This window comes from Lepisma saccharinum, chromosome 15 (genome assembly GCF_977018435.1).
Source record: "Lepisma saccharinum chromosome 15, izLepSacc3.1, whole genome shotgun sequence".
In the NCBI taxonomy this organism is placed as follows: Eukaryota; Metazoa; Arthropoda; class Insecta; order Zygentoma; family Lepismatidae; genus Lepisma; species Lepisma saccharinum.
Genome location: NC_139243.1, coordinates 36,093,490 through 36,106,589, shown reverse-complemented (window position 1 = coordinate 36,106,589; position 13,100 = coordinate 36,093,490). Strand labels below are relative to the sequence as shown.

The 13,100-nt window shown below is 36.2% G+C and overlaps 1 protein-coding gene across 2 annotated transcripts in view; it reads left to right on the top strand.

Moving 5' to 3' along the window:
• The window catches only part of peng (Pumilio and CPL domain-containing protein penguin), a 71,008-nt gene that overhangs the window by 43,275 nt on the left and 14,633 nt on the right, over positions 1–13,100 (top strand). For both annotated transcript variants that reach the window (XM_083136807.1, XM_083136808.1), the window contains exons 7-9: positions 2,140–2,314; positions 4,041–4,163; positions 6,982–7,136. In XM_083136807.1, coding sequence (XP_082992933.1) covers positions 2,140–2,314; positions 4,041–4,163; positions 6,982–7,136 — 453 coding nt within the window. The remainder of the gene's footprint in view (positions 1–2,139; positions 2,315–4,040; positions 4,164–6,981; positions 7,137–13,100) is intronic.

The following is a 13,100-nucleotide window of genomic DNA, read 5'->3' as shown; positions in this document are numbered from 1 at the left end:
CTCCCCATAGTGCGTTAAAAATTATACCATTTTTCCATTATATAATTTTCCTGACAGAAAACTATCAGTGTCAAACCTGAATCTATGCAACATGTCTTCATGCATATAGGAAAGAATATCCCATTTTTTATGTCTCAGAACAAATTGAAACAATGCCTCAGCAAGCAAGAGCATTGGAATCATTAATTCCTAAGAGACAAGTGACTGGTCATTTTGCAAATTTCATAATATTTCTCTAAATTTTAAATACAGTGAAAGTTTGGTTTTGTGTTTTTCAGGGGACCAAGTGGAGGGGGGGCTTAATATGCATGTAAATGTACAATCGAGGAAAATTTGTAATATTTTACCTTATTGGGATAATGAAGATGAGTGTGTATTGTGCGAAAATGTAAAATCAGAATGGTTAAAAATGTTGCTATCTTATAATATGCTTTTAATAACAACTGTGAACAATGCTAATTCAGAGACCAGGTAACGCATAAAACATACAGTGAGGAGATTAAAATTATTTAGAGTAATTTTAAATGTTCAAACAGTATTATGGATATGTGTTCAAACTATTGAATTAACTGTAATAAGAACATAATGTATTGAACCACATATTAAAAACAAATTGGAACTCCAGTTACTCTTAACTATGATATCCTCCATGGATACTATTCAGATTCTGACATATCGATATTCTGAAGAGTGAGACTAGTGAATTGGTGCTATTAATTTCTCAAATATGCATAAAGGTGCACTTAATTATCAATTTTTCAACAGTGTCAGAGATACAGGTTCATGTCATTGTTGAGTCTGTACAGAATTGGTTTTACAGTAGACTCGCGATTAACCGAGGGAGTGGTTGGAAAACATCGTTCTTCATAACGCACCCCCCTGTTTGTTTATGGAGTCAAGTCACCGTCCACGCTGCACGTGTTCGTTACATTGTCGGTGTATCCGATTGTTACGGTGGTGTTTAAGTCTGTGTAGGCCTATTCTAAGTGGAAAAACTAATCTTCTCATTTATGTTGTACTTGTAATAAATAATTACTATACAGTTTTAAGTGTTGTTTCATCATTTACAATCTATTAGTACATTATCTCTGTATTATCAGAGTTTTTCCATATCCGAGGTAATCTCTGTCCCAATTAGCACGGATAATCGCGAGTCTACTGTATATGTATACATTATCTATCCAATATATGTGTAAATAACCTGCAGTGTTGTTTTAAATCCTACCACTTTGTTATTATTTTTATGGATATAAACATGTAATTAATTTACCCTCGTTTTTGACCTTCCGGATATTGTAGTGTTAATGTTGTTGCCTTCTAATCAGGGACTTCCAGGTTCAATTCCCAGTGGAGGCACATGGCACAGTGGTTCAGAGTCCCCTTTAAACTGTATGTCCAGTCCCAATTAGCCTTTCTATGCATAAAGTGTACTTAAAACAACAATTCAATATACCCTAGTTTTATAAAGTAATGCAGTTTCCCAAGGTAAGACATTGCAATCACCAGATCACACATAAATTAAGGAGCTTCATGAACTGTAGTTTTTCTTGTATGTACGCATTGCTTGCATTGTAGAATTACTTTCCTGTAGTTTACGGTTATTATAAACATAAGAAAACAGTTTTTTGTTGTGACGTTTCAGGAGAACACACACTCCCTTCATCAGACATTTATTTTAATTTTGACTAAAGATACAGTTATAACAATGGTTAGCAATTTTTTAAACAAAAAAAAATCCATTGTATAATGGATGTTGTCAATGTTACGTTGTTGTTACATTTGTAACAAATCGAGTTACAGAAGAATTACCGGAATTTCACTTCTAGCATTGATGTGTGATGAAGGGAGCGTGTGTTCTCCAGAAACGTCACAACGAAAAACTGTTTTCTTATGCTTGTAATATCCGTAAACTACAGGAAAATAATTCATGAACTGTTTTTTAAAAAAATATTTTCTGAAATGTTAATTTTTTCAGCACTAATATCAATTTCAGATTTGCTCTAATGACAAAGTTTGTACATTCCTCAATTTAAAAAATAACCAACTCTTGTGTAGGAATTCCTTAATGCCTTGATGTGTTAGAAGGATGCGTGAACATTGCCATGACAATATTGTATGTATTATTTTCTTTCTATCCAGGACTTCATGTAATTCCCCAATGCTTCATACTGCTCTGTGGGAATTCTTGTGTGAATGTGAACCTGCATCTCGACAGAATTTGTTTTTCTTGTTACGCTCACATTTCCAGTCTCTTCTACTGTCCAAAGATGGTGTTAAAGTTGGAATGTTCTGCATTTGGCATGGGAGCCCTAAGGTAAATTGGTGATGATTCACATCATAATGTGATATATTTGTTTCAATGTTTGTAATTTTTATAAAGCTAATTTTAAAACTAAGAGTGACAGTTTCTAACATGTGTGCATTTATTTCAATATTGTCAGAATGGGCACACAGTGTATCAAAGGCAACAGATGCCATTGAGGCAGCACTGACTGAGGCAATCCCACACAGGTAAATCAGCGACCGTGAAAAATCAGGTGTAGCCAAGGCTGATTCGGTAGCTCAGTTGGTAGAGCAATGGCACGGTATGCCAGAGACCTGGGTTCGTGTCCTGGTCGAGCCAAAATTCTTCATATCTGTACGCAGTTTATATATCCGTTTGATTCAAGCATACATTGTAGGTGGCATATTCCTAGCAAAATCTATGAGAACGAGTCAAATGAAAGTGAGCCAAGCCAATGTTTTATGCAGGAAAAGAAGTGTATTTACTAGGGATCAGCCGATATAAAATTAACCGATACATATAACTGATATTCTACTGATCCGATATAAATTTTTAAATGGTCCTTGGAAGAACCTGATTGGATCATTGACATCCTTAATAAATGTGTATTGCCAGATGACTGCAATGCAAAAGAAGCTGCATGTTTAGATATTTAGTTTTTTAAAAAGTAGGGCATAGAGATTATCCTTAGAAATCGCAACAAAATGGCAGAATTTTTGCATTAAATTATATAATATTTATAGATATATGAGATCCTTAAAATAAAATGTGATTTTACTGATACACCGATATGCCTATATCGGCCGATACCGATAGAGTACCGATTAATCTGTCCCATCCCTGTATTTACTCTTGTACAGTGCTGAAAGAGAACCATACATATATAAAAATCTTGCCACTCCACTCTGTTTCTCTTTTACAGTCTCCATTGCACTATGGTGTTGAACACTCACCAAACCTCACGACCATGCACAGAATGAAAGCACAAGGACCGTTGCAGCCTGCCCAGCTAATGCCATGTAACTGGGTGAAACAATTCGCTCCAGAAAAAGGTTGACTCAGCCTTACATATTCTACCCACCAATGTTCCCCCAAAGTTAACGAATGTAGGCATTTTTTGGAAACTAAATAACTGTACAAATATTGTAATTGATTGCTGTTGCTACACAAAATATGTAACAAGAATCAAATTGCAACCTGGAAATTAATTCAGCTGTTTAAAAAGTTAATCAGTGTAAAAGATAAGCAAATCCGGGAACTTTTCTAACATTGGAAGCAGCCCCGGCCCCCACCCAGCGTCGAATAACATGGGTACCTGGGGAAACCTGGGGGGTAAAGGCGGTCAGGGGCGTGATGCTGATCACATCACCCCCACTCACGACCGGATCACGAAAGTGTGGTGCGTTACCCCCACACCCCCTATACGCCTCCATGGCGTGGTGCTAAGCACAGGGGAAGACTTTACTTTTTTTTTAAAAAAAAGATAAGCATAGTTACTTATTACAAATTTCAATAACATGGCTGAAAAATTCAAGAAATATAGTACTTGTGATTTTTTGAAAGCATAGCTTTGACCTTGTGCCACATACATTAGCCAGAACTAATAATAAAGTATTGCATTCATATGTGATTTTATTGTTTTGAAAATAGTAATAACATGTGCTGAAAGCTTAACCAAAATATTTTAAAAAAGAGTGGTTTTCTAATTTTTTTAAGCTTGTGTCTACATGATGAGTATTTCTTTTCTGTGTTGCAGGACAGGAAGGCATTTGTAAAGAGCTGTAAAAATAATGTCAAGGATTTAGCAATGTCTGATGTAGCATACACACTATTACTAGCTATTTTTGACTCCATTGATGATACTGTTGCTGTAGCAAAGGTAAGTAACAACAGACTTTCTTATAATTTCTATTTTTTAGTAGCATAGTTATTAAAAAAATTAGGGGTTGGTGTCAGGCATATGGACTTCTTATGGATACGTCACTAATTTTGTTATAAGGCTGAAATTAGTCTTTTTACTTGTTTTAAACAAGATAAATTTGCCATTTATTAAGGCGCGTAAGAATTATGATTTCTAAAATGAAATTGATTAGCAAAATCTGCAAATGTAAACCGGGAAAGTGGTAAATTTTCCTATATATGATTTGGTGAATAAGACGTGAATCCGGCAGCCATTTTAATTGGTTTGGACATTGAGATAAGTACAGTTTTACGTGCTCTGTAAGAAAAAAAAATAGTCCAGAAATAACTTAAACAATTCTTGAAGTGATATTGGGCCATAAAAGTAGACTTTGATGAAATAATGTTCTAAACTATTCATCTACACACTTCATTTTTCCCCGATTGAAACATCATCCAACAGAAGATGAATGCACGATTTTGGAATGTGATAACATGAAATTTTTATTCATCAAACAGAAAGAAAATAGTGCATATTACATAAAAAGTAGTGCACATGTTGTTATTTATCAATGTATTCAAGGATGGTTAATTCTTAAGTTAGTGAATGTAGAATATAACATTGTGACATTATATGAAGAACATACTCCATTCTTTTGAGGACAGAGTGCTGCAGCTTCTGTTATTTTAATTAGAGCAAATACAAATTTTTAGTATTTAAAATATAAATACTTCTAAAATATTTGCTCTACTGTGGTATCTAGGATTACTTGAGATCTAATATAATTCAGTCTCAAGTATTCCACCTACACGGGTGGCATTATACCGGAACATATCCCAGTCATTGCCCAACTCACTATAAAATGGGTAAACAATCTGTCTTGGGGAGAAAACAAGGAGACTGCAACGAGATCACAGAGAGCTGACGACGAATTTGCTGCCAGAGTGAATGCTGCCAGTGTTAAGATGAGCAATTCCCCTGCAAGGCTGTCAGAAGCTGTGGGGTTCTAGTCAGGCACGTGAGGCCAGCCAGTGGGACTGCCACCAAACCACCCAACGTGAAAAACCAGATAAGTAGCCTGCTCCCATTAGTGTGCTCATCCTTCCTCACCTCTCAGCTAAAATGCATCGTAAAAAGGGTACTTTTGTAGTAACAACATGAATACATATATTCGGGCCTCCTCGATAGCACAGTGGTAGCTTCATCGCCTTGTAATCAGGAGGTCCCAGGTTTGATACTCGGTGGAGGCACATAGTGGTTCGGATCTCATCGGATCGTCCAGTCCCGATCACTTAAAACACCAAATCAATCAATCAATGAATACACATATTCAATTGGAAATAGTGTCATTGTAATTTGCTCTACCTCAGTCTCACTGGATAAGGTAATCGCCCCAGTTAGGTCTCCAGGGAACCATCCTGGAATGAACAACCCTTGGCCATAATGAAATGCTGTACCCAGTTCCAGTGACACTAGCACCGTAGTGGCAATGTCAGTAACAAATAAGTATAAGTAGTTGAAGTGTGGACAATGGAGAATTTACTCTGATAAGCTTAGTTTTAATTTTTCCATGTAAATTTTTCTCGTGTACTGTACATGCCTGACGAACCCACCAGATGGGTGGCGAAATCGATCGTGACAAAAATGTATGCAGAAAAATGAAAAGTAAGCTTATCAGAGTAAATGACCTATCTCCACGTAACCAGCAAACAGATATCTTTAGATACAATGGAGAATGTCAAATTTTCATTCCATTCTCACACCGGAAGAGTGTTTGAGATTTCAGGTGAATTACCTTGTTTTCAATACGAAAGAAATTTATATCCTCTTTTTTTTTTTTTTTTTAATCACGTGTTGTTTCTTTGTTGCTCGCCAATAATGGTATGTAACTTAAGGTTTGAGGCATGCATGTTTAGTTTTTGACGAAAACACGAAATGTGAAATAACACATTGTAATGTTAATTTTTCGTGTTTCTGGAAAGTGTGAGGTTCATTTTTCTCCCCTGTTTATCACAAATTATGCGAAATGAACTGCAAAATTCAAAATAGACACTTAAACACGAAATTTAGAGTTTATTTACTGATACACTTTCTGCAGATTGAATTATCCTGCGAGTTATGCAATTCACGGAAAATTTATTAATTCTGCTGTAAATATTTGAGAAGCAAGAATGGGTCCCTTTATTCAGGAATAGACTTAATACTGTGGTAACTACATAAATGTGCTATTAGAAGGGATATGTTTATTTTGTGTAATAAGTGCAGTTTTTAAATCAAATTTAGGTTTATATTCACAATTTTATAACCAAAATATCATTTTGTATACCATTTTTGATCTGATTTTCCACTGCTATAACACCAAAATTTTATTTTATTTACCGCTTTTGAACCTGAAATTGACTAATTAACTCTACTAATTAACTCTGATACACTTACTATTCATTTTTCCGTGAAAGTTTTTTCCAGCGATCGATTTCGCCACTCGTCTGATGGCTTCGTCAGGCATGAACTGTCTTGCTGCCTGACGAAGCCACCAGACGAATGGCGAAATCGATCGCTGGAAAAAACTTTTGCAGAAAAATGAATAGTAAGTGTATCAGAGTTAATTACCTACTTCCGCATAACCGCCAAACCTGATATATTTAGGTGCAATCTGAAATTGACTGTTTTTATACCAAAACTTTGCTTTTTTATTTACCAAAAATATGTGCATCTACTTGTGGCGTAGGTTTTGATTTTATTATAAATTAGAAAGCAATGATAAAATACTTATGTGTGAAACTTTTTTTACTTCCAGTACATATTGAAAGAAATAATCATGAATGGTTATGAGCTAGCACAAAATCAGTATGGTCGTAAAGTACTCCTGTATTTGTTTGACAGAAGAAATCCTACGCATTTCAACAAAAATTTCTTGGAAATTCTAGAACAAGGAGACAACAATGAAGTGAGGTAAGATACATGAAACTTCTTTAATTACTGTTTGTTGCTGTTCTTTTGGGCGATATCAATTATTACTATTGTTTGTGGGGATTTATCCATACAGAGCCCCAACACTAACACAAATTCGAACACTATAGTCGTTTTCATGTTCAGAAGACACAACGCCGCTTATGGAGAAACCGCACAGTGTTGCCAATACAGCGCTAGCTCATGTCACCGGGAAATGATGAACTTCCTTCACAATGAAGGTGTTACATATTTTGTATATATAATGATAATTATATTAATATTAATATTATACTGTGAACGTTGCAGTTCATTAGCATGTCATTTTCCCATTAGATTTAATTTAATACACAGGCACATTTAATATTCATTTGCCTTTCTCTGTAATTATTTCCTAGAATAACATTGAGATTATTGTATTTACGACAGCACTAATGTTGCTCACAACAGCAGCATTGGAAATAATTGTCAATTATTAAATTTAAGTAATTGCAATTCTATTATAAGAAACTGCATGAAGTTAATATTTTTACTGAATGAAAATAAAATAACTCGAAAACTTGGTGGTGATTAGCCGGAATGCTGCGGTGAGTCAGCTCAAGATGGCCAGACGACGTCTCCTTACTTCATGCGCGGTTCGGGTTAAAAAGAAACTCAACATGCATGGAAGTAATATTTCTGGGAACCTTTGAGTGATTATAAAAAATAATTTCATTATTTTCTCCACAACTTTGTCGCTTGAAGTTTTTACTTGGAGTTACAGAACAAAAAATGGCCAGCGACGACATTTTCTACTGCACGAATATAAAAAATCTCCACATACTTTATTTGAATATTTTTTAATGCGAATATGCTTTAAAGTATTGATCAATTCTGAGCACCACCATCACCTATGACAATTAAAAAACAGTGTCATTTTTTTTCATAATGAATGCTTCAATTTTACGGCATGTTACAACGTTAGGAATGAAAACAATGTAAAAAGTTTGTTTTCACAGAAAATTTGAGTGTTTAATTTATCTAAAAATATGGAAGCAAGTTACCAGTTTTTTTATGTTCACCATCGTATTCTCTACAAAATTTCCTGCAAAACTGCAGGTACCGATTTTACGTAAGCTAAATTTGTAAATCGAGAAATTTCACAACAGCGCACTCTTATTTTCCCATAAGAAAAGCATTCTCCATAAGAATCCATTGTGTCTTCTGAACGTGAAAACGACTATAGTCATCTGCATGTTTTGGATGAGCACCATCTTGGATTTCACTGTCTCTGGCAGCAGGAGAAGTGCACAATGAATCTTCAGGATAGAAAATATAGTTTTGGAGTTAACGTATCTGTGGTCACCACATTTATAAAAATATTCCAATAAGTTTTGATTTTATAACTACTTGAAATCAAGGAGTGTTTCTGCACTCACCCTGTATAATATATTTTCTCAAATATCAACACTTAAGGCTTAGCAATATGTTATATTTAAAATATTATAGTTATCATAGGGGTTCACAAACTTTGAGTTCGCTCCACCCTTCACATGTGACACCCCTGCATCTAACAATTGAAGGGCTCGGGTGTAAAACATGGTAAGTGACATTTTGGTAATTTCTGAGTTCATTAAGAAAAAGGTTATTAGAAGCTATACTGTAGATAAATTGTTTTTGTGGTATGTTTACCAATTTCACTGAGTCCTATGCAAATTGTATGACATCGCAATTTCACTCGAAAATTGAAGGATGGCACATTTTACTTTGTAATTCAAAAATTACCAAAATGTCACCATGTTTTACACCCGATACCTTCAATGAAGAAAATTACACAAATTTGATTTGGTGCTTTTTTCAGAGCCATTATTTTGAAATTCAAACAAAAAAGGGATATTTGGATAGTTGTAGGTTTTGATTGGCTTGATTTTTTTATATGTTGAAGTAGGCCATGAGAAATGAATATTGTGCAATTTTGAGACCTTGAAATATTTTTTACTACCCTGTAGAAAATGTCAACGTTCAAAGTTCAAGGTCAGACCGCTCATTTTTCATGAAAAGTATCTTTGAAAATCAACAACATCCCAAACTTTTGTTTTGATATATTGTTAATATAAGACTGTTTGCTTATATACATTCAATTGTTTTGATGGGACATTGTCCTTTCCATTGTTATGTGGCAACAAAGAGGGTCCAAAATGCAGTTTTTTTCCTTTTTTCGGCCCTTAATATCTTGGTCAAGCAACAGTACCCCAAAGATTTGTTTACTGAGCATTGAAGTTCACTATTAGGACATTCTACCTGATATAGCACATTACTTGGATATTGATGCTGTTAGCAGATATAACCCTTTGAATACTCAAAAATTGCGAAATCCACAACTTTAGAATTAAGCCTATCTCAAAACAGCATCAAGGTAAAAATACACTAAGTATGCCATCTTGTAGCTGAATATATGTAATAACACATGGAAATGAAAAAACTTTGGGTGTAATAACACATGGAAATGAAAAAACTTTGGGGCCTCGTCCCATTTTCGATAAAAAAAAGTTTTAAATGTAAAAATAACAATTCTTCTTTGTAGCTACTCAGTGGTGATTTATTCATCATGGAGTTTTGGACTATTAACCACTGTTAATTTTTGCAAATAAAATATTTTACCTACGTTTCGGAGGCTGAATCTGCCTCCGTCTTCAGGGTACCGTGTAGTCTGTTACATAAATGGTTGCCTAGGAGGAATTGTTCAAAGTGACCTAGGCTTCACCGCGTCTGCAGTTACAAGGACCTCTATATACGAAAAAAGTGCCAGGTAGATTATGAGTGGCCCAGGCTCCACTATGTCAAATGACCACGTCGAGGTCACGACTGACCACGTGAAGGTCACGACCAAGGCTTCGTGTGGCACCGTACAAATAATGGAAATGCTCAACCTCTGCTTGACCACTACATACTTCCAAATAGATGACATATTCTACCAACAGAAAGAAGGCATGGCCATGGGATCTCCTCTATCCCCTATAGTCAGCAATATCTATATGGAACATTTCGAAGAAATAGCTTTAACCACACACCACCTCAAACCGTCCACCTGGTTCAGGTACGTAGACGACACTTTTGTGGTCTGGCCACATGGGGAACACACGTTGCCCATCTTTCTGCAACACCTAAACAGCCTAAGACCCACAATCCAATTCACCATGGAAGTGGAAAAAAACAGAACTATACCCTTTCTAGATGTACTAGTCACAAGGCATGATCACACCCTTTCCACAAAAGTGTACAGAAAACCTACCCATACAGGACAATATCTTAACTTCTTCTCCAACCACCCCAAATCCATAAAAACCGGCATAGTAAAAACACTCGTGCACCGAGCTAAAACCATATGTAAGACCAAACAGGATCTTACCAATGAAAAGAAATCACTCTACAAAGATCTCAGAACCAATAACTATCCACACAAAATAATAAACCCCATAATATGGACAGAAGAAACAACAAAACCACTTCCAAAAGATAAACCACTGGCCACGATCCATACACCATACATAAAAGGAATATCAGAAAGAATCCAAAAAATAACCAAGAAATATAACATCAGAACTACATTCCACTCCAAGAACACACTCCGATCCAACCTGGTCCACACAAGACCCCACACACCCGATATAAAAATGAAAAACGTAATCTACAGCATCCCATGTGAATGCGGGAGAGAATACATTGGCGAAACATGCAGAACACTTGAAGCGAGGGTGGGGGAACACAAAACAAACCTTAGGCTTGGATACTTTGAAAGATCCAAACTAGCGACCCACGCCTGGGAAAACAGTCATAGAATACAATGGGATAAAACACAGATAATAAACAGGGAAGAAAACGGCTACAGCAGAAAATTCAAGGAAGCATCACATATGACAACAAGAACAGAACCGATCAGCCAACCCAGCCTAGAGATCAGACCAATATGGACACCATTAGTCAAAATTTTTTTTTCAAAAAAACAATAGATGGCAGCACTACACCAACGCATCCACATGTCATACATTTACCCACAGAACACAGCAGAAACACTAAAGAAACAGTGAACTAATTGTACAAAAACACAAACTGCAAAAATCACTAACAACAACGGGGCCAGAATTCACAATTCAGACACTATCTCTCCACACACACAAGATCTCACGTATATTCTCTATAGACTGTTCATACATATTGCACATCAACCCCGCTTCACGTCATCATGCAATCCGGGGCAATCCAGTCCCCGGAGATCAAGGTGGAAACCTAACGGTGCCACACGAAGCCTTGGTCGTGACCTTCACGTGGTCAGTCGTGACCTCGACGTGGTCATTTGACATAGTGGAGCCTGGGCCACTCATAATCTACCTGGCACTTTTTTCGTATATAGAGGTCCTTGTAACTGCAGACGCGGTGAAGCCTAGGTCACTTTGAACAATTCCTCCTAGGCAACCATTTATGTAACAGACTACACGGTACCCTGAAGACGGAGGCAGATTCAGCCTCCGAAACGTAGGTAAAATATTTTATTTGCAAAAATTAACAGTGGTTAATAGTCCAAAACTCCATGATGAAAAATAACAATATCTAGCAATCAATCTTAAATAGGCCTAGGAAAAGAAGGCTTAGGATATTTCCTTCATCTTTAATATTGTTACTGCAAATAACCAACGTGCTTCTTTTTATCATCATGGCAATTGTTTTAAAGAAATTTTAAAACATCAGACACTAATTTATATTTTCAGGTGCTTCACCTTGCAAGCATAATGGTCTTCAGTCTCTTTTTCAACTAATTCAACTGGGCCCCCCTCTCTTCATCATTCAATAGCTTTCTATGAATTGCAAACAAAATTGATTGGGTGGGATAACTATGCCTGGAAATGTTCTAATTAGTTCATGGAACATGACCTGTGGTTAAGAGCCGTAGTCAACTGATCTTCTTCTTGTCTGATTGTTCATGTTCAGGATGGCTGCATGATTTACTTACGAGCGAACATTTGGCCAGGTGGGTAGAAAATATTACATTGCAACAATTTCATTTAACCTAAGTATGGACTTAATGGCTTCAACTTTTGTGGAATACTTGTACGTTTGATCATCTAGTTCTGTCAGAAGGGAGAACTGATCACTTTTTGAAGGCTTGACTGCACCACAATTCAAAGAAAACTAAGCAAATCTGGAATACCCCATTATGCTTGCAAGGTGAAGCACCCGAAAATATAAATTAGTGTCTGATGTTTTAACATTTCTTTAGAACAATTGCCATGATGATAAAAAGAAGCACGTTGGTTCTTTGCAGTAACAATATTAAAGATGATGGAAATATCCTAAACCTGCTTTTCCTAGGCCTATTTGAGATTGATTGCTAGATATTATGTTCTTTTACATTGTTTTTCTGCCACTTTTGGCTAATCGCTACAATGAAAATAATGATATTATGAAATTGATGAAGCTACACTCCCAAAGAACAATCATCCCAAGACCGGGATTCGAACCTATGACCACTGGTGTCCTGCCATGCAGTGGTAACCCCTCCATTACGAAGGTCCGCTCCTAGGCCTACATGAATTGAAATTGGTTTATTTTGGGAATCTCGCACACACAGGATAGTGCTACCAGTACAGACTTTTACAAGAAAGTTATATTTTCTTTCGTACTATAACACAGAATCTTTTACAAACATACTCTTATCGCAATACAGACAGTGGGGTGCCCAAAGGGGGGAGGGGGTCATAACCCCCTTTGGCCCAGTAAATGGAATGTTAAAGGCAGGAAAAGATGGCAAAAAGATGTCTGGCTACTAAAAAAAGTATAGCCCCTTTTCGAAAGTCCTTGGTACACCACTGTACATAGAGCTTAGTAGAGCTTTGTTTTTAAGCCCACTTTATTCACAGGAAAGCTAATCAGGACTGGGGACTTGAAGTTTAAAGTAGGATCCGAACAACTTGTACTTCAACCTTGCATCAA